This window comes from Coffea eugenioides, chromosome 7 (assembly GCF_003713205.1).
Source record: "Coffea eugenioides isolate CCC68of chromosome 7, Ceug_1.0, whole genome shotgun sequence".
In the NCBI taxonomy this organism is placed as follows: Eukaryota; Viridiplantae; Streptophyta; class Magnoliopsida; order Gentianales; family Rubiaceae; genus Coffea; species Coffea eugenioides.
The window spans coordinates 2,920,089-2,941,241 of record NC_040041.1 but is presented as its reverse complement, the minus strand read 5'-3'; the positions used below and the strand labels follow the sequence as shown (position 1 = coordinate 2,941,241).

The window sequence follows — 21,153 nt, the reverse complement described above, 5'->3', positions numbered from 1 at the left end:
TCACCAACTTTTTCAGTTTTGCTTAGGATTAACCAACCACGAACAATCTGATTCTTTACCAGTACTATCATAAGCAGTTTTATCAGTTAATAATTACGTAGAAATAAAAAAAAATTAAAATCCGGAAGTTGCTAATAAAAATCGTGAAGAAAAAAAAAACACACACACACACACAAACCCGTAAAATGATCACATAGCTATTTAACCATAGCTTGGTAATTAAGCAACTCGCTAGTAAGAATCTGGCCATTGGCCAATGTGCCAAAGAAAATTATAGTAATTACCAGTACTAAACTTGAATTTCTTTTTAGTACTTGAACGCCGTTATATCATGTTTAGTTGGGGTTGTAGCTTCAGATAATATTTTTTTTTTTTCGTGTAAGCAAGAGGATTCGAACCCGAGACTTCAGATAATAATTACTTCTGATATATATATATATATATATAACACAGCCAAGAATAAGGAAACAAGAAAATCCGATGCACATACACACATATATAATTATTTATATGTCACTCTAGAATATTGTAGCACTAACTAATAAGTGCTACTCTGATATTCACTGCATATCATATCAGTTGTTACAATCTTTAAAAAGAAGTACAAAGATTAATCCTAACTCCCGATCTTTGCATACATGAGGATACTTTTACCATAAACTAACCCAACTCTCAACAAGTAGCGCAGATGAAGTTTTTAAAGGAAATTAAAAATCGCATTACAGCATCGAAGTAGATATTGCATGAGCAAAAACCTCGTCCCAATAGTTAATGCAGTTTTTGAGTTTCAACAACTTAAATTACTTCTAACATTCTTTCTCATACGAGGACTAGCACATCCACTAGTTCTTTGCGGATAAAATTAGATAAGAACATAAATTAGATAAATCCCCAGTTCTTGGAGCTTTTAAAGTTTAAGCAAGTCGGAGGTCCTGAAGATTGGGGTGGCTCGACTGCAATCGGAGAGCATAGAGGTTGGACAACCCTCCATCAGCTAATGCAAGGGCCGAGTTGTAGTCTCTGGCGTTGTCCACAATCCCATACTTTGGATCTTCACATGATCTTGCCTCCTTCACTCGACAGTCACACCAACTTTCTTTAGTTTCTTTATCATGAAATTGGGAATCCCAAAAGAGTGGCTACCAAGATAATTAAACTACCAGCTAGGAAGATAAAGATAATTAATTGAGAAGTGACCACCCATTTTAGATGAAGGTGTATCTGTGATCTGCTTACCAAGTCATACAGAAGATTTCCATGTCTTTCCTTCAGGTTTCTCACCTGCGCGCATTAATTGAAAGGGTAATCCCAGGATATTTTTCTTTCTGACAGAAACTATATGGGCGCGCAAAGAAGCGAATATTTTTAAAGAATGAATTGAAGCATAAAAGCTGATCACCAACCTTCTTCTTGTAGGTATCAGTTTGATTTTTGATCACATGGTACTGCAAAACAGTTCGTAAAATGTATTCTCAGTTCTAACCAAATCTATCGAAAGCTATGGATAGGTGACTAGCTAGACGACAATTGCATGTTCCATTAGAACTCTGCACTTCTTTCGCCTACCTGAAGGTGCATGTATTGAAGGTTGCAAAGAGAAACAATTGAAGAAATAATGTTAATTCATCTATATGTAAATTCTTTTGCTTTTCTTTGACTCTAAAGAAAGAACAAATTCACCCTGCAACTTCAACTGCATATATATGCAAGAAAATAAGTTCACAAGAAGGAAGTTATACCTGGTCGATTGCTATTAATGAGAGTCTCTAACCATCGCAAAGACTAAAATCCATTCGAGTACAAAAGATCCATATGGATATTTTTTGGACATGATGAGTTAGATTTGGCAAGGTGTATACTAGTCAAACGGAATGGTCTGAAGTTAGGTAATTCTCAATGAGGGATTTAGAGGTTGAAATCAACCTCCATCAAACTGACGACTAACATGCGGGTAAGAAAAATTATCTACAGAAATTCTTCAAGTACAAATCATTTTTGTTGTTCAAAGATCCGTGAGAGTTCCCATATAAAAATGAAAGTGTTTACTCATGTTCGAAGTATGAGACGAGTATTATACAAATAAAATTGTTCTCTGATGTTCAAGACATGAACCAAGTAATGAATGAATTCTCTGGTAAATAATAACCACACTCCAGTATTCTTGATTTCTTCAGAATGGAAACGATAATATTCTCTGGTAATTAATAACCACACTCCAATATTCTGATATGTTTAATTGACAACGTCCACCATGTTATTGCAGCGAAATTGTGAAGGAAGGAAAAAAAAATATTCAGCCTCGTATAAATTAAAAAGTGCAAAGTACAAGGAGGAACCTTTCTATGGCGTATGATAGCAAGAGAATCAACAATCTTCTCTTGCAGACGGCACATATTGTCCCAGTTGAGATCATTCAAGTCTTCACCCATTCTTTGCCTGTGGAACAAATTCCATTGACGTACAATCAGTAGATACTTCACACTCATGAATCAGAACAAAGAATTAGTAGTATTATCACACTTAATCAATACGTACGGAGTTGCTACTCCAATATCATCGTATCTTAATACTCTACCTGATGTCTCTCCTCAGCTTATTGTTGGTCTCCTTCAATCTTCTTAAACTCTCTTGCATTTTCTACACATGCAAATTGGTTACTAAAAACACACACACACATAATCAACTAAGCAATTATTAGCGAGAAATTTAAGAAAAACACCTCATAGTGCGTGCTCCAGAGATCAACACCTACAGCGCTTTGATAATCATCCATGACCTTTTTAGTCCTACCCAAACCAAATCAAGAACATTCTACTTAAGACTTCTCGACGGATTTAACATGCATCACCAAAATTATAAAAGAAAAACAGGAAACCACAAGAGTTATGGTCATAGGACATACGTTATTGAAGGACTAGTATACTCATGGAACTTCTTGGTATCGGAGAGCATGATGAGTGAAACCTTAGCATCACAAAGAACGCTAAGCTCATGGGCTTTCTTGAAAATACCATTTCTTCTCTTAGAGTAAGTAACTTGCCTGTTGGTTGAGTTCTCAATCTTCCTGATCTCTATCTTTCCACGACCCATCTCCTCCTGTAATCTCCTCCTCCTCCTCGAAGAACAAACAAGTACAAGAACAACCTTAAAAATAGATTAAGAGTTTGTGAGACAACGGGAGGTGTGGTACCAAAGCTAGGTTGATAAGCATGACTGATCCGTTACTATAAAGGGCAAGTGAGGTTAAAAGAGGATGCGTCGTGCAGGCGCAAGGGTTTGCCATATCAGTGAAAGGTTTGTTGTTCTCATTACTACTCATAACATGTGATGTCGGGTCCTTTTGATTATGACAAGTCGTAGAAAAAAAAAACATCGTTGTCAAACCTCGGGTTTTGACAAAGAACAAAATAAAATAAACCCGGGTAAGAACCTGACGAAGGGAGTGAACCAGTGAGTTATTGGTTCAACTCGTAAGTAAATAATTAAATTGGTGAATTATTAAAATATATTTTTAATTAAATATAATATTTAATAATTTTGTATATATAAATCTTGACAAATTAATGTTATAAAAGTTTTTTGTTTAGCTTTCAATGAGCTATTAAATAATAAACTATTACCCAAATGAGGTCAAAATAATTTTGATTAGGAATAAAGACCAACTTTAAAGCATGACATCTTATTTTTATGTAGTTTTTTTCTCTCAATTAAAAAATTTTATCAATGTAATTATTATGTCAGGAATGAATTATGATAAGATATCATTTTGATAATTTATTTTCTAACTTTTGGAATAAAGTATGAGAGTCTTAAAGAATTAAGAAATGCTTATTTGAGGAGTGATTAAAGGAGAAGAAAAAAGGAAAAATTCGAGATTTGAAAGAAAAGAGAATAATATTATAAAATAATCAGTAGCGCATAAAAGCACTTTGTCCATTGGTATGGTCCCATGGAGTCACGTGAGAGGTCCCAGTTTGAATTATACCACTGGCACTGGCATGTGCAACTCAAATTTGGCTCCAAGTGTTTCTCAAAACCTGGGCGGGTTTTCAGTTCTTCTGGTTGAACCGCTGAATTGTTGACTTTTTTAAACGGTCAAATTACCAACTCAACCCAGTTAGACAGACGGTTCATCAATTTGATTGATTGAATCATCGGACTAGAGTAACCAACTCCCTCTAGAGGAGTTGGTCATCACATTAATTATGGGATAGAAGGTCAAGAGTTTAAATCTTATCTCCCATCAATGTGACTCAATATGAGATTTGTTCTAAATCTATAAAGATGTGTGGTGCACCCGTCTGGTCTAATGGTGGTTCAGTCCCCGTCAGGGTTGGGCTCCCTCTGTCTAGGTTGATTACCTTTTCGTGCTTGTGTGTGCAAAAATTGGGAGTGGATTAGGATGGATATATATATATAGTCTGTTTCTATTTTGGATTATAATGCATAAAAATCCTTGTGGACTGGTTTGGCTTAAAATGCGATGTTAACATTAGAGACTAAGAGTGTGTCTCATAAAACTGAAATTTGAAAGATAAATCCATTAAATTATTGAATTGTTAAATATTAAATCTAATACATTTGAGTACATATCACATCAGTGATAAGTGAATAGTTTATCACTTAATTTTGATAACAAGTTTTGTTTAGAATATTCAATGCCACTTAATTAAGATCTAAATCCATATCAAGTTTAAGTATTTAATTGAATTATCAAACACGACTTATATGCCGCCACAATGCTTACGACTATATACATGTACATTCATACAAACAATATATATATGCTGTCACAATGTGAAGTTGTTTGTATAGAATATTACTTGAAATTTTTAGAATAATTACTATAATATTTTTTATAATATGATGTATATTAAATAAAAAATGATTAAAAATGCAGTTCGAGATTGTGTGTTTGTTATGTCAAATAATCTCATACCCAAACATATTTTTTCAATATATTCATGATGATTATGTCGTATAAATTGATAATATATGCTGGATTATCGAAGATGAAAATGAGTTACATATCAATTGTAAGTACTTGGTTTGTATTATTAAGATAAAATGAATTAGAAAAGACTGTTCTAATAAATTAAGTTGACATTGCGAATTCTTATTATATATACATTCATAAAAAAATTATTATTTAGGAGATGAGAATGTAAATGAGAGATCTCAAGTTTGAATCCTTCCACTTACACTACAAAAATAAAAAAAAATGAATTATTGTTCTCAAAGAAAAAGTAAAAGAAGGGATATTTCCCTGGTTGCTATTTTAGAGTTGTACATGGTTGGAAATATAGATGTCTAGCTCTATTAAGGCTAGGCCTGTCAATTGACCTGTGTGAGTTGGATTTTGACATACTTAAATTCAATTCACATAAATAAAATGTCATTCTTTTAAACCCACCAATTTTAATTCAGCTAGGTTCACATTTTTGCAACTCATGCTCGACTCAAAAAAAAAAAGAGTCAAGTATTGAGTCTAATTAGGGCAGACCCAAGCTTATGTCATGCATTTATTTTATATGTTTACATAATCTAGTTAAGTGAAACAACTAGTTAATCCATATATATCTACCAAAAAAAGTTTGAATTTTAGGACAAAAAATAACACAGTTTACCATAATATCCGCAAACCTATCAATTAGAGATTGAAAAAAAATTATCATAAAATTAATCATCTAAACTTTAAATATTTGATTGAATTTAGATAAACAAATCTTCTTAATTCCCGCACATGAGCCATCATGTACAGTGTACACATTTTTCAAGCTGAATATTAATTGGATTGAGCCTAGTCCAATCCAAATTCAGCTCACATTTAAATTGGGCAAAATATATTGGTCTATGTTTTGATTAGTTCAAATTGTATGAAGTTCAGCCCACTAAATTTAGGACCGATCGAATTGAGTTCAGATCAGCCCAATCTAATTGGCAGGTCCAATTAAGGCATCGTTAATTTCAACACAAAAATCTCCTACGTGCAAATAGAAACAAAAAGAAAAGCAACAAAAGATGTATTCTTCGTAGCTTCTGCATTCTACGACGGCCAATGCTGTCCTACGCTGCTGAATACAGGGGATTGACTTAGGCACTTCGCAAGTATTTAACGTTGTTACTGTAACGTTTCCAAAAAAAAAACAAACAACATTGTTGGACTGGTTAGACTTATCTAAAATGTCGGCCCATTTGGCAAATAAGATTTTTTTGATATTTGTAAAAATATTATTATAATTTAATATAAAAATTGTACAAAAATTTTTTAAAGTGTATTTTTTTTGAATATTTTGAAATGTATAGTTTAAAATTTTTTAATTTTTTTTTAAAATTATTGTAAATAAAATTATTTAAAATTGTATTATGGATAAATTTGACCAAAAACTTACTTACCAAACAAGGTCATTCGCTCAATTCACAGGCTTGCAAGTCCCGTGATTTCTACCACATGAATCAATTCGCTCATCAAAAGAAGCTAAAGGAGCCTATTTCTTTATGGATCCCATCCCACCACAGAAAAAGCAGCAATTTTTTGTGCTCTTAATGTGTTTATGGGGTAGATTTTTATTTTTTTTTATTTTTGTTGAAACGTTAGCTTTATATATATATCAGTAAACTTTACAGTATTTGGACAAAGGTCCAATCAAATGGACAAGCTGTCCCACAAGATCAATGATGCCTAGCATCTAATGTGTTTATGGGGTAGATACATGTCATAAATCTTGTAATTTATGAAACAAGCTATTTTGAATAGATTGAAAGTGTTGATCATTATTAAGGTAGTTTCAACTGTCCATAAATGCCGTCCCAGCTGACAGGATACTAGAAAAGACGTTTCATTTTAAGAGGTGAATTGACCGATTCTTTTTGAAGTACGCTAGGCTTCGGATTAGTTATTTTTTTTTGAAATATTTTAAAAATATTTTATTATAATAATGTATAGAAAAATCTTTTATTATAAATTTTTTTGGAGATATTTTTGAAATATATTTTAAAATATTTTTAAAATTTAAAATTTTTTGCAATATTTTAAAAAAATTACCACCATCACCCACCACCCCTTCCATTCTACTCTTCCCCCTCTCTCTTCCTTCTCCCTCTCTTTCTTCCTCCTCCTCCTCTCCTCCATCTTTTTTCTCCTCCCACCTTCCTCATCCCATTTTTTTCCCTCCACTCCTCCTTTCCCCTTCCCCTTCCTTTCTCAACCATATCTCACCCCTCCTCCCCCTCCTCCGATCTGCATGAAGCTAGATCGAGGCCTCTAGTCATGACATCGCAGCCAGATCGTGGTCCTTTTAGTTGTGATTTGGCTGTAGCTAAATCGTAGTCTCTAGTCAATGCCAGATTTAGGGAGGAAAGGGAGCGATGGGGTGTGGCAGGAGAGGGAGGAGGGGAGAAGGAAGAGGGAGGGAGAGGAAAGAGGAGAAAAGGGGGATAATGATGGTGGTGGTGATAGATGGAGAAAAAAATGGTATAGATTTTATTTTTTATTTTTTATATATTTGGAGTTATTTTTTATATATTGTATTGATGTGATATTTTTTAAAATTATTTTTGTTTGCATATTACTATAATATTGTATATGAAAAATTTATTTTTTAAAAAATGAGAAATCCAAACGGAGAATTACGCGTGCCATTTTTCGTTCCCAACCAATCCCATTCTGATTTGACTCAAACACAGATTTTCACTTTGTAGGGAAAATTGTGAAGTTATGGTAACTTTTACCTTTTAGCTAATTCTTGGTAAGTTATGTCTGCAAATAAAAGTAACTGCAAGTAGAAATATTGGGTTTGGACTCTTACCGTTCTTCCCATTGTCAGATGTAGGGTTGGGATTGTAACTCTGATAATTGGAGGTAGAAATGGTGTGAAGATAAATGAGAGAATAAAATTTTAAAAAAAAGGTACAAATCTTGGATACATATTATAATACTTTCAATATGACAGGATCAAAAAATAAAATATCTTAAGGAGTTACTTACAAAAGCAACTTTACAAACAATTTTTTTATACAAATCGAACAGTCCGTCCTCTCTTTGCTATGAATCATGAAAACATTCCCCTTTGAATTGTTATTCTCTGAATTTTTTTTTTTAAAAAAATTATTGTAGCGATTTAATATATGTGAAATAAAAAGATGATTGCAAAATATGATGACAAAAAACATAATTTTTTTTTAAAAAAAAAACTTCAATCCAAACTTAAGTCTTCCAGTGTGAGTAACAGGAATGCGGTGACTTAGGCAACTGAAAATGCCAAATGCGAAAGGAACTGCATTTAGCCTGCATGGAAGCTGTTAAATACCAGAGCATCACAAGACGAGACGACGTCCACAAGAAACCAATAACATTAATATTGTATCCATACATATTGTTCTTGAGATTGCAACGCAAAGCAATAAACAATTGTTTTGTATCTTGATCAAATTAAAAAAATAAAAATAAAAAAGAACAAATCGCAGACAGTATGAAATCAAATTGGAAATATTCATTGAAAAAAGCCTTTGTTTGCATGATCAATTAAGTTTGACAAAGCAAACAAGAAAATCATGCTCAGTTTGGAAATCAATTATTTGGAAAAGGTTTTCAATATTATTTAAAAATAATTTCTAATAATATTTTAATTATCATTTTATTTCACACAGGCGACATTAGAAGAAGTATTACACTAATAATACAAGACTCCTTTTTTTTTTTTCAAATAATCTTATATCTACTATCACAAAGATGTGCCGACAACCTTACAAATCATAACCACCTGTAACGTTGGGAAGCTGTAAAAGGGGGATATTGTCAAATCTTCCGGATTCTATGAATGCCTTGATTATCTAGAAAACTGAAGTGTAGGTTTGTTTGGAAATTGCATTATTTGTCAATTTTTATTTATTTGTATTATCAACATATTTTTTAATTATTATTTTATTTTACATATATCACATTAAAAAAGTATTACAGATTATCTTTAAAAAAATTATTTAAAATGATTTGCTATCCAAACATGCTCAGCAAACATATCAAATTCTTTTACTACTTTTTAGGGGTGACTTAAATTGAATTAGTTCTACATTTCAAAACTATAATATACATCTTGAAATGGACTATTCAAATTTATTTCAAGGAAAATTACAGTTTGCGGCAACAATTTTGCTATATCTTGCTAGTTACTAGATAGAGTACTTTAACAAGTGAGAGGGAAAAAGAAAAAAGAAAAGAAAAAAGGGAAAAAAAAGTAACCTATGACACTTTTTTTTGTAATAAAACAAGGATCCTGGATTCATGATAGATTGATAAAGCGGCAAATTTTTTTTGTTAAAATACTTACGAGTTGTTGTCTGTTTCCTAACTTTCTAATATTAAAAAAATCGAAATTGCAGAAGGAGATCTGGTTATGTCGTCGTCACCAACGTTGGCGAACATGCTGTGCATTTTCCGTGATTAGGCATTAAAACTTCAACAGTCCTTTCGGAGGACCAGACCTGGCTGGCTGTCAAACGACGTCCCACTCTGGACCCCGACGCTTTAAAAGTCCTAGCTGTGCCGAAATGGAAACGAGCACAGCAGCAGTATTTGTGTACGACGATTTCACATCACTAAGCTGCAGCCCTCTCTTGTCTTCGTGAATAAAATACTACTAGTGCAAATCACGTAAGCAGACCCAAGCACTCCCCCACACCCCCACCCCTCCTCCTCCTCCTCAACAAAAACACCAAAGAAAACACAAAATAGGAAATTAATAGCAAAATAAAATGGAAACGTGAAGGTGGGTTTGATAAACCGCCAGAACAAAATACTATGTTAGAAAGTAGTATTAGTACCTGAATACTGATTAATAGTAGTAATAGATACTGAGAGCTGGTAGAGATATGGAATATATATGTATATATAAATTGAGAGCAGATATTCTGATATTATCATAAGAGGGTGGTGTCAGAGTCTTGATTGTCATTCTCAGCGTAACTATGGAGGAATCGCCCGGATTGGCCCGAAACTTAGCAGAGTTGAGGCAAACTTTCCGGAGTGGAAAAACCAGAGGCCTCGAATGGAGAAAGGCCCAGCTCAGAGCTATTCTCAAACTCCTTGATGAGAACGAAGACAGCATTTTTGATGCGCTTCAACAAGATCTGGGCAAGCATCCCGTTGAAGCTTATCGCGATGAAGTAAGATTTTTTCTTTTTTAATAATTGCATAATTATTCTGGTTATTGGTATCACGGTAGAATATCAGGCATCCAGCATAGTACTGTTTGGTTTCTTAACATATCCATTGTGATCATCCCTATTCATTTAGCTAAGAGCCAGTTTTGATAGGGCCAACAGATAGTTAATGCTGGGTTGGAGTTTTATGATTTGTCTACTGTACCATTTGGGACACCTCCAAAGTAAATTCTAAGTGTTACTATAACTGTTTGATGATGCCATGCTTTTATTTTATTTTCCCCTCTTTTTTATTTTTTTGCCTTCCCTAACAGGTTGGTGTTCTGAAGAAATCAGCCAACTACGCTTTGGCCTCTGTTGAGAAATGGATGGCTCCCAAGAAGGTGTGTCGCTAGTGTGCATCACTTTAGCTGCTTAAATGTAGTGCTATTCGATGCATATTTTTACAAACAAGTAAAATTGGCCAATCTGGTTCAAGATTCGAAAGTAGAGAGCTATTTAAATTGGTAAGCTAGTAGCTGAACTGGAATTCAATTTGAGAGTATATGTTTCTTGATCATAATTTTTCTTTCTGATACATGTATTGCTCACTATCAACTTTAACATAGTGGTCGCATGCATGTTCTATAAACTTTTTTTTTCCCCTCATTTTACATACCAGTGTTGCCAAGAAACGAAAAAGAAGTGCACAAATGAGTTTCGTCTTAGATAGGTTTAGATACAAATTGAACTTGGTTGAGGAAGTACGTTCTATAAGTGCTGGCTGAAGTCTGGTTATCGAAGCATAGACAAGAATGATTTTTTGGTAAGCACTTTGGGTAACTTGAAATTTTTTTGGCTGCTAGATTTAGGTTAACGGTCACTTACAGTTTTTTTATTCTGTGATCAAAGTAAAACCAAGGGGGGATGGACTATTCATCTCGATTTCTTGCAGCTGCTAACAACTCCGTTTAAACAGGGCCAAATACCATTGCTCTTTTTCCCAGCAAGAGCAGAAGTATTACCTGAGCCACTTGGCCTAGTATTGATCCTTGCTTCTTGGAATTTTCCTATCTGTAAGTTCAATTAGATATTGTTGTAATCCAATGTGATTTTGATAGTCGTCAAGGAACTAGTAATTGCTGATGTGTATGTTCAAATAGAAGCATGCTAATAAGATCTTGACCTCCTTTCTCCATCAAACCTCCTAGGATAAGTGTAGTGGTTTATTGTGAGTTACAGGTTCTTTTGAGTTTCTGGTGAGCCTTATTTTTACTAGAGGCAGGGAGAAGCATCTCAAATAAGTTGATACATGTCCTTTAGGCTAATTTATTTCTTTCTTTGTGCAGCACTGGCTTTGGACCCAGTGATTGGGGCAATATCTGCAGGAAACACAGTGGTCTTGAAACCTTCAGAGCTATCGCCTGCATCCTCTTCTTTTCTTGCTAATACAATCCCCCGTTACTTGGACTCAGCAGCACTAAAAGTCATTGAAGGTGGACATGATGCAGCTGAACAACTACTGCAGCAGAAGTGGGACAAGATATTCTTTACTGGTAATTCTTATTTAGGTCACCTACTGTTTAATCCTTTTCTCCCTGGGAATGTATCGTGTTCTTGCTGTTGATAACTGAGTGAAATTACCTTGCCAGTTTACACTTTTGGTACAAAAAATGAGCTTTATAAGTGAATTGTCTTTGCAACCAGGAGAAGATTACCTTCTTCCACCATCCCAACACATATCATTAAGGAATGATGGACAGAATCTTATCATTTTCTGTTTGATCATACCTTGTCAGGGAGTTCACGAGTAGGACGCATAATCATGGCCGCAGCTGCAAATCACTTAACACCTGTAACTCTGGAGCTTGGGGGAAAATGTCCAACCATCCTCGATTCTCTCTCCATTTCAGATTTAGAGGTTTCCTATAGTATTTAAAAGCACTAAAAGAATGTTAAAATGCAGAACATGAGATGTATATTTCTTGTCTTAGACTAAAGCAGGTTCATGAGCTTAAATGAGAAGTCAGAAAACAACTGTTTTTCTTGTCTTAGACTACAAGAATGTGTTATTGCATTACCCCATTTGCAGACAAATACATAAACGATGTATGCGTTTACTATTCTTATTCTAATTTGTTCCATGTGGCTCCAAGGTGGCCATTAAGAGAATAGTTGGTGGCAAGTGGGGACTGTGCAGTGGACAGGCATGCATAGGGATTGATTATGTTCTCGTGGAAGAGAAATTTGCTTCAATTCTGGTAATGATGGCATGCTCCTTAAGAGTGAGGCTCGTCCTCCATTTGGATCTAATGGTTTTGAAATAGATATCTACCATGATTTCTTGGTTTGATTTCTCGGTTTGATTTCTCAGGTTGAGTTGTTGAAGAAGTGCATCAAAGCTTTTTTTGGTGACAGTATGCCAAACTTGAAGAATCTTTGTAGGATTGTCAGCAAAAGCCACTTTGATAGAGTTAGCAATCTTCTTGGGGACCCCAGAGTTGCAGCATCCATTGTTCACGGTGGTTCATGGGACGAACAAAATTTGTAAGTGCTGTGTCAATCTGTGTATTGTGCAAGCTGATCTTTCTGGATGCGTGCTACTTATTGCCTTCAAACTTTTGACTAATGTTGCACAGGATGATTGAACCAACCATCTTGTTGGATCCTCCTCTTGATGCTGATATAATGTCTGAAGAGATATTTGGTCCTCTGCTGCCAATCATCACAGTAAGAGAAAAAATATTCATAATGAAGGCCTCAAATGAAGCTGTTAATCTACAAGAAAAGAAGTTTGATATAATATCTTCTCTCTCGTGTTACAGTTGAATAAAATTGAGGAAAGCATTGAGTTTATAAACTTGAGACCAAAACCGCTTGCCATCCATGCTTTCACAAAGAATGAAAGATTCAAAAAAAAGCTTTTATCTGAAACATCATCCGGAAGCATAACCTTCAATGATGCAATCGTCCAGGTACTTCTATTCAAACTTCGTTGTAAGCTCTCAGCCGTAGTTGATGCAAAAGCATACATGTTCAAACCATCATTCTTTTTCCTTTCCAACAAAAAAATTGCAGTTTGTGGCCGATTCATTACCATTTGGAGGTGTTGGTGAGAGTGGTATTGGAAGGTATCACGGCAAGTACTCTTTCGATACCTTCAGCCATGAAAAAGCAGTTCTGCAGAGGAGCTTTTACCTTGACTTGGAACCAAGGTATCCTCCATGGAATGATTTTAAGCTGGATTTCATCAAATTGGCTTATAAATTTGATTACCTGGGGTTATTACTGCTGTTGTCGGGATTGAGAAGGATATTCAAGCGATCAAACTAGAAGAGAAAGATCAAATGAGACAGTAAGAGCGGTTGCACTGCTCTTCTGGCAACCGATAATATTATAGTTAAAGCAAAACCATTGATAGGATTAATTGCTGCAAATTCTGTCAAATTATGCAGAACTCATCGACTTCTAAACAACCATAAAACCATACAACCGTACTACCAGAAATGTTATGCTGCTGCTTCAGTCAGGAAACCATGTTCTACTTGTATCAGGACGCATTTCCAGCTCAGTAATACCATCTGAGTGACTCTTGTATAATGCATATTCAAATGCTTCGTTTGTCAATACTTTCAAAGTTTCTACTTTTACGGATTAAACATTCCATGTTAGAAGGAAAACTTCCGTCTTTGCCCTTCTCCCTAAAACAGTTTTAAAAGCGATTTTCTTCTGGTGCGTGCAACTAGACAATTGTTTTGAATAATACTAGAAGTATTTACCGTCCGTGGAGGGTGGCTTATTTTGGACCGGCCCAAAACCAGTAAATTTATTGGACAGCGCACATTCGTTTGGGTCCACTGATTGCCCACGCGTTATGACGCCAGAATGTCCTTCCGGCCTTTTATAAACAGATAAATAAAATTCTAGAAAGTGCGAATGGACCAATTCTAAAGCCTAAAGCCTATGGGAACGGCCCTCCTCCTCCTCCTCCAACATCATCAATCTCTTCTTCGTCCCGCATCCTCATTCTCGTACGTAACCTCTTCAGGCATAACAACCTCCGACGTCAGTAATCCTCGTATCATCTATCTCCTGCCGCCGCACCAAAATGTTCTGCGACAGCAATCCATGAAAAATCTGACCGTAATAACGGCTGCCACCACCCAGCTCCAACCGAGATTATTTTGTGCAATCAATAGTGGAAATAGTAACAACTCTGGCATCCAGGATACCATGGCTGATAATTCTCAATCAGTTAGCGGTACATCGACGATTTTGAACGGTGAAAAAGAAGAGGAGAAGAAGGAATTGGAGAAGTCAACACCCCGATATATTCCTCCGCCGCCGGAGAAGCCGTTGCCGGATGACTGTTGTGGAAGCGGATGTGTTAGGTGCGTGTGGGACATCTACTACGAAGAGCTGGAGGCCTACAACAAGCTTTACAAAACCAGTCCTGATTCCCCCAATGCTTCTTCCGAACAGAGCTGATGTTTTGAATTATTGCTGATTCTTTATGCTTCTGGGGCTTTTTTCTTCTTCTTCTTCTTTTTTTCCCCTCCACTGATTGGTGAAGAATTGACGAGCAAATATTTGATTTTTTTTTATATATTAAAAAAAAAGAGTTTGCTTTTCATTTCCATTTTTCTTTGGTGATCTCCGAGAGAATTAGTACACGTGGAAAGCGGAAACGTCAAAAGTTAAAAGACGGTCGATTGAAAAATTTCTTCAGCTTGTTGTATTGTATTGAAAAGGCTGGATAGTGTCATCAACTTCTAATTGTATTTGTACCATCCAATTTGTTGTTAATGTTGGACGGTAAAATCTAGCGTAGAGCCTAGATACTTCATACATAGATTTATGATTGTGGTGTCACAATTGACTGACTAAATATCATCGTTTTTCTTTTCTAGAGATTAAAAAATCGATTCCCCCATTCACCTCGAATATTTTATATTGCTAACCTCTTTAGTGAATCGAGCTACAAATCTTTTTATTTGCTGTAGCTTTATGACCGTGGCGATTATTTTGGGATTAAAGTCGATTGAGTAAACACATTTACTTCTTACCAAAAAAAAAAAAAACACATTTACTCACATTTGGTGTGTCTAAGTTCCGGAATTGGAACTACATGTGTTTTTGGGATCTATTGTAATTATGCATAATAGATGTATTAAGTTTCGAATTTGGGACTATCAACTTTGAAATCTAACGTAATTGTGTAACTTTATTGTATCTGTCTATAATGCAATTTTTGTCATTATATAGATTTAATGGAAGTATCATATTTTATATATAAAAAAACTTTAGAATTTAAGGATTCAATAGTACAATTTATAGTAAAATGGTCATTTCAAATTTGTTTACACCCTATTCCCAACTTGTTTACATCTAACCAAAACTTCTTTACACCCTATTCTAATTTATTTACACCTAAAAACTTTTAAGTGATTGAAATGAGACCGGTGAGGCCCCATCCCCTAAGTTCATCATATTAAGACGAAAACACATACGTACATAGTTTCTTAAAACACAGTTAACTTTTTTTAATTATTAAAAAAAAAAGTTCTCCGACTTTCTTTGATTAGCCATACCCCTCAAGCTAGCAATTAACTTTTCTTACTTGCTCAGAAGTAAAATAAAATAAGAAAAACAAATAAAGAAACAAAATGGTGGCATAAAACAAGACTTGAGAGCTGAGCCTAAAAAATTTTTAATAACAAATTTAGAACATAGGATTGAAGTGCGAGAAAAGATTAAAGAGTATCGAATGGGAACTCTTAGCTAGTTTGGAAGATCAGATTTGATAAGAAAAGAAAGGAAATGAGAACAAAAAACTTTCTTTCTGTTGAGAGATAGAAAAGAAAGGGAACTAGATGATTTTGCATGGATGGTCTACTGCTATTATATTTGACAAAATTTTCCGAAGTATGGCCGGAAAGCAGAGGAAAGTTGAGAAAGCCTAACAAAAATTTTCAAAATGTTCATTTTATCCTCTTAAACGTGTATTGAACAAATTTTCATTGACATATATATTCCAAATCATTTTATTTTTTATCTAAACTCTCAAACAACATTTGTTTGGATTAACTGTTTTTTGAGGTATTTTTTGAAAAAAATTATTATAGCAATATATATGAAAAATATTTACTATAAATATTTTTTGAAATATTTAATATATTATATAAATAAAATATTTTTAAAATTATTTTTATTTATATATTATTGTAACATTATTATATTTAAAAATTTTTTGAAAAAATAATCAATCCAAACAGAAACATTTCTCTTCTTTTCTTTCCTATTCTAAACTCCCAAACTAGCTATAAAGTTATTTTATTTTATTTTTTCTGAAACGATAGGAATGGGAAAAATCCACTTTTCATCCTCAAATTTTGTGACAAAGACACATTTGATCCCCAAACTTTTCGTCAGAACACATTGAATACATAAATTAACGATTTTTTGCCACATCTAGTCAAAAAACGGAAATTGTTTCAATTTGGACGGTGAAGTCCACGTGGCCATTAACAAATATCCAAATATTAGGAAAATCAACACAAGTCAGACACAAAATGTTGACTAAAGTCCATTCTCTGTCTCTATCCCGCTTGACTCTCTCTCTAACCCACCCACTGCTTTTCTTCTCCAAAATTTTTCCTTTCCCACTGAGTTAATGAAGTGAAAAGCTGCTTGAAATTAGCAGAGTTAATGGAGTGATTCAACAAAGTTTTTCCAATCCAATAGAATTAATGGAGAGATCCACCATATCAAGCAACAAAACTTCATCCTCAATGCGTACTTGTCAGCAAAATGAGGTCACGAAACCCAGAATCGTAGATTTCGTCAAATAGCAGTACTCGTGTGTGTGGATGTGGATTAAGACCCAAATTGACAACTTCTTAGCGGGATGATAATCCTGGAAGAAGATCCTATGGTTGTCCAAGATGGCCGGTAAGCGTAGTGTAATTTTTTGTAAGTAAAGTGTAAAAATGCCCTTATTGTAACAATATAGGTGTATTTGCAGAGGCCAGATAGGTGCAAATATTTCGAATGGCTTGATGAACCAATTTGTGCAAGAGGAAGGAGCATAATACCAGGTTTGCTAAAAATGATAAATAAGATGGAGGAAACAATTGAAAATGACCAAATAAGGGAACAAATTATGATTTGTATTATTTTGATGTTGGTTATACTGCTTATGATATCTGTTGCTGGGAAAAATAGGGGACATGCAAGAGAAGGAAAATTGGTACTAAGCTTGGAATTAATTATCGAAGGGAAGGCTGATGACTGTGATTCGTTCCTTTCATGGGGCAGAATTTTGACTGAATTTGTAAACGTAGAAATAGCATGCTTTGGGATCTTGTAAATGATGACAATGCTATTTGCAGTTGTAGTCTGATTTAGAATGTTTATATGTACTACTACCCCTACTTCTGGTTTTGAATGGCTGTTGCATTGTGTGTTGTACAAAATTTGGTAATGAAATTGTTTTGTTTTAGCAGAAAGATATTGCCTTGGACGAAATAAGAGTAACACATCAAAAAGATGACTAGCACTATGCGAGATAAACTGTTTGTATGTAACAATGACAAGCTAATCTGAAATTTATGTGACGTATTCACAAGCCAATATACACAAATTGATATCATTTCCATTTAGTAAGAACTTAAAATAATGTCAAAATGGACAACTTGTTCAAAGAACATAAACGTTCTCAACAAAATGATCAGCACCATAATGATAGTATCTTGTTCAAAAAGACAAGTCTTATTAAAAAAGACAAGTCTTGTTCAAAAGTATCAGCAAAAAACTAAGACTAAGTGCCTGTTTGATAACATAAAAAAGTGCTGAAACTGAATTCATTCAGACATTCAGATGTTGTGGGTGTTTGATAAATAAAAATTCACATGCTGAACTTATTAAGTGGTGCTGAATTTGTATGTATTTTTTTCAGCACAAGAATGGTAACTGAATGCTTAATTTGATAAGAATCAAGAGATTTACTTCAACTACTTTATCTTATCTACCAAATATGTCCATGTTTATTAATTACATTCAAAATCCTTATCTAATTAAACAACCTAATATTTCCTATTCAAAATCCTTATCTAATTAAACAAAATAACCTGATATTCTCTATTCAAAAATTGTTTTTAACAATAGTATTTTTTTTGCAATAATTTTCATCCACAAACATTTATATTTGATATATATATTTTTTGTGCAGATAAATATTATTTATGTGATGCAGCTTATCCACACACACGTGGCTTTATGACAAGATATCGAAATATTAGATATTGGTTGTCTGATTTTCGAAATGCTTTTCGTCTAAGATCAAAAGAAGAACGCTTTAACCAAGCATATGCAAGATTGAGAAATGTAATTGAATGTGCTTTTGGAGTATTAAAAGCTCGTTTTCCCATTCTCAAAACGATAAAATCATACCCTTTTCCCACACAAAGAAACATTGTCATTGTATGCATTGCTCTTCACAATCATTGTCATTTTCATACCTAACAATTTTAAGTTAATTAAATCATAAGTTCTATTTCCTTTTTGGATTAAAAGATAGAAGGGCAAAATTGTACAATTTAGCTTATTAAGCATTAAGTTATGAATATTTATCAAACAGTATAAATAGATTCAGCATTAAGATTCAGACATTCATATATCTCTTTTCAGTGCTTAAAATTCAGCAAATTAATTATTTCAATATTTAGAATTCAGAATTCAGAATTCAGAATTCAGAATTCAGAATTCAGAATTCAGATTCAGTGTTATCAAACGGAGCCTAAGACTATTACATAAAAAGCATCAGCAAAAGCAAAAGATTGCCATCAAGTTTTTGGTTTATGGCAATTTCTTTTTTCCCTTCAGCCTAGACGAAGCAGCAACACTTTGTTTGGTAGCAACCACGTCCATAAATCCAGTATTAATCGTGAGAGGCATCTTATCCTTGTCATTTCTTAGGTGTAATGGTTGATTATAGTTCACTTGAGATCTTTTTAAACCAAAAACTTCATACAAATTAGGTGAAGATGGGACAGGCTCTTTGACACCAACATCAACAACTATTTCTGTTAGTCTAGCTGCATCCCCCTTTTTCTGCTTCTTTCTTTTCTACAAAAACAATAACATAAACATACAGTAAGTTAAAGAAATCATGTTCATTAAGAAAAAGTGAGACCATACAATACTTACAGGCACTGGAGCTGCCTTATCAACTGAATTCTTGTCAAAAATTTGAGGAGTAAATGTAACTAGCTTTTCAGCTTCAATTTCAGCTTCAGCTTCAGCTTCAGTATCATTGCAGCTTACAGAGATGTCTTCAACATTTGCAGTGGTATTCTGAGGAATTTGGAAGGCTTCATGGATAGCTTCAGTTACACACTGTTCATCCTTGCTAAGCTTGCAAGATCTCACATTGTAACTTCTTTGCAGACAATATTTGCATCTTATCACCACCAACTCTGCTCATTTTTTTTTTCTATTTTTTCTTTGCTTGTTCTACCTCATCCGCACTCCGCCTCCTTTGTTTCTTTGGTTTTCTAGATGGTTTACTGTACAGAGGTGATTTTGGACCTTTGAGATCAATGTTCTCCCAATTTATTTCCCCACTTATTGGACACACACAGCCTTCATAGCACTTCAAATATTTCTCCACTGTATACCAATTGGATATATACAACATTGGATCTTTTTTTGCTATCCATAGTATAGAAATAGCATAGGAACAAGGAATTCCTGTCAGCTCCCATCTCCTACATGAACATGTATGGTCTTTGATATTTACTGCATACTGATTACCATATGGACATGAAACCTCATACAAGTCATCATTGGATTTGAAAGGAAAACACTGGGTGACCTTTTCCATCATTTTTTCTATTCTCTCAATAATCCTAAAACAGTACATATAGTTTTTTCACCTCTGTTGAGCCAAGTCCCTATTTTGCTGCATTCTTTGCATCATATACAACCTTAACAATTCTAACATTTCAATGATTGGTGTCTCCCTTGCATCTAATATTTTGCTATTGAAACACTCACACACATCATTCAACAAGATATCACACTTTGGATAAGTACTAAAGTAGCTCTGCTCCATTGAGATGGAGGTTTATCATCAAACCACTTCGCTGCATATATGTCAATTGATGCCATTTCTTTTATTTTGCTGGCAAATTCTGCTGGAGTAGTTGCCTTTACAGCAGCCCATAAGGCTCTTCTCAGAGCTTCTCCTTTGAATCCAGCGGATGAAAAGTTGCCATGCATGTGTTTCATACAAAATCTATGAGCTGCATTTGAAAAAACATTGTCACATGCCTGAATCAGCCTCTTTTGCTTGTCACTCATGATAATCCACTCAAAATTCCTTTCAATTTTCAAGTCTTCTTTGAGTAATTTGAAGAATCATGTCCAAGATTCCTTATTTTCTCCATCTGTTACAGCATATGAAATTGGATAAATGATATTATTAGCATCTAATCCAACACTATCAATAGAACTCCCCCAACTGATCCTTTCAAGAATGTACTATCAACTCCAATCAAAGGCCTACATCCAACTAAAAAATCTTGCTTCACTCCATTAAAACACATATATAACCTTTGGAACCTTTGTTGATGTGTTGCTGTACTTGTAGATCCATCCACAGTTTTCAATATAATGGAGCTTCCAGGGTTGAATTTCTAAATTTCATGCATGTATGCTCCTAACTTACTATAGTGGTCAGTTTCACTCCCATGAATAATCTTCATAGCCTTTCTCTGGCCCTGTATATTTATTTTTTGGAGAAAGAGCACTTATTATCCTTAATTACAGTCTTTCTAAAGTGCTGCATACCTACCTTAAGATTAGTTCTAAACTCCTCAGTATACTTTTTGCCAACCCATCCACAATTTACAAGTGGATTGTCATAGGTGAAACCACATTTGTGGGTGTCCTCAAATGTCTTGATTTACACACTACCTTCCCCACTCAATTTTGCAGCATAAATAAGCCAGTCAC

The 21,153-nt window shown here is 34.3% G+C and overlaps 3 protein-coding genes across 4 annotated transcripts; 2 read left to right on the top strand and 1 right to left on the bottom strand.

Moving 5' to 3' along the window:
• Window positions 1-680: 680 nt before the first annotated feature.
• Window positions 681-3,227, bottom strand: LOC113778195 (floral homeotic protein DEFICIENS-like). Its single transcript, XM_027323511.1, has 7 exons — window positions 2,903-3,227; window positions 2,720-2,786; window positions 2,576-2,637; window positions 2,337-2,436; window positions 1,404-1,445; window positions 1,237-1,281; window positions 681-1,070 (listed from the first exon to the last, which is right to left on the bottom strand). Exons 1-7 carry the CDS (start codon window positions 3,088-3,090, stop codon window positions 915-917), a joined length of 660 nt encoding a protein of 219 aa, XP_027179312.1. The 5' UTR covers window positions 3,091-3,227; the 3' UTR covers window positions 681-914.
• Window positions 3,228-9,566: 6,339 nt separating this feature from the next.
• On the top strand, window positions 9,567-13,817 carry LOC113777618 (aldehyde dehydrogenase family 3 member F1-like). 2 transcript variants are annotated; one of them, XM_027322765.1, is made up of 10 exons: window positions 9,567-10,161; window positions 10,473-10,541; window positions 11,117-11,213; window positions 11,487-11,693; window positions 11,937-12,058; window positions 12,294-12,398; window positions 12,512-12,684; window positions 12,777-12,867; window positions 12,963-13,112; window positions 13,216-13,817. In XM_027322765.1, exons 1-10 carry the CDS (start codon window positions 9,964-9,966, stop codon window positions 13,468-13,470), a joined length of 1,467 nt encoding a protein of 488 aa, XP_027178566.1. In that variant the 5' UTR covers window positions 9,567-9,963; the 3' UTR covers window positions 13,471-13,817. The 2 variants fall into 2 exon arrangements, with proteins under 2 accessions (XP_027178566.1, XP_027178567.1); XM_027322766.1 differs by lacking the exons at window positions 9,567-10,161; window positions 10,473-10,541 and adding an exon at window positions 10,938-10,963 and having other exon boundaries at window positions 11,050-11,213.
• Window positions 13,818-13,956: 139 nt separating this feature from the next.
• LOC113777619 lies at window positions 13,957-14,943 on the top strand. Its single transcript, XM_027322767.1, has one exon. It carries the CDS (start codon window positions 14,101-14,103, stop codon window positions 14,623-14,625), a length of 525 nt encoding a protein of 174 aa, XP_027178568.1. The 5' UTR covers window positions 13,957-14,100; the 3' UTR covers window positions 14,626-14,943.
• The last annotated feature ends 6,210 nt before the right edge of the window (window positions 14,944-21,153 follow it).

Bases quoted from the DNA above. Each gene is read 5' to 3' on its own strand.
- LOC113778195 (XM_027323511.1), bottom strand. From the start codon at position 3,090: ATGGGTCGTGGAAAGATAGAGATCAGGAAGATTGAGAACTCAACCAAC. The intron at 2,787-2,902 runs GTATGTCCTATG...TGGTTTGGGTAG, and splicing joins TATACTAGTCCTTCAATAAC to GACTAAAAAGGTCATGGATG. The intron at 1,446-2,336 runs GTTCCTCCTTGT...ACTGTTTTGCAG, and splicing joins CTATCATACGCCATAGAAAG to TACCATGTGATCAAAAATCA.
- LOC113777619 (XM_027322767.1), top strand. From the start codon at position 14,101: ATGGGAACGGCCCTCCTCCTCCTCCTCCAACATCATCAATCTCTTCTT.
- LOC113777618 (XM_027322765.1), top strand. From the start codon at position 9,964: ATGGAGGAATCGCCCGGATTGGCCCGAAACTTAGCAGAGTTGAGGCAA. The intron at 10,162-10,472 runs GTAAGATTTTTT...CTTCCCTAACAG, and splicing joins TTGAAGCTTATCGCGATGAA to GTTGGTGTTCTGAAGAAATC. The intron at 12,685-12,776 runs GTAAGTGCTGTG...AATGTTGCACAG, and splicing joins TCATGGGACGAACAAAATTT to GATGATTGAACCAACCATCT.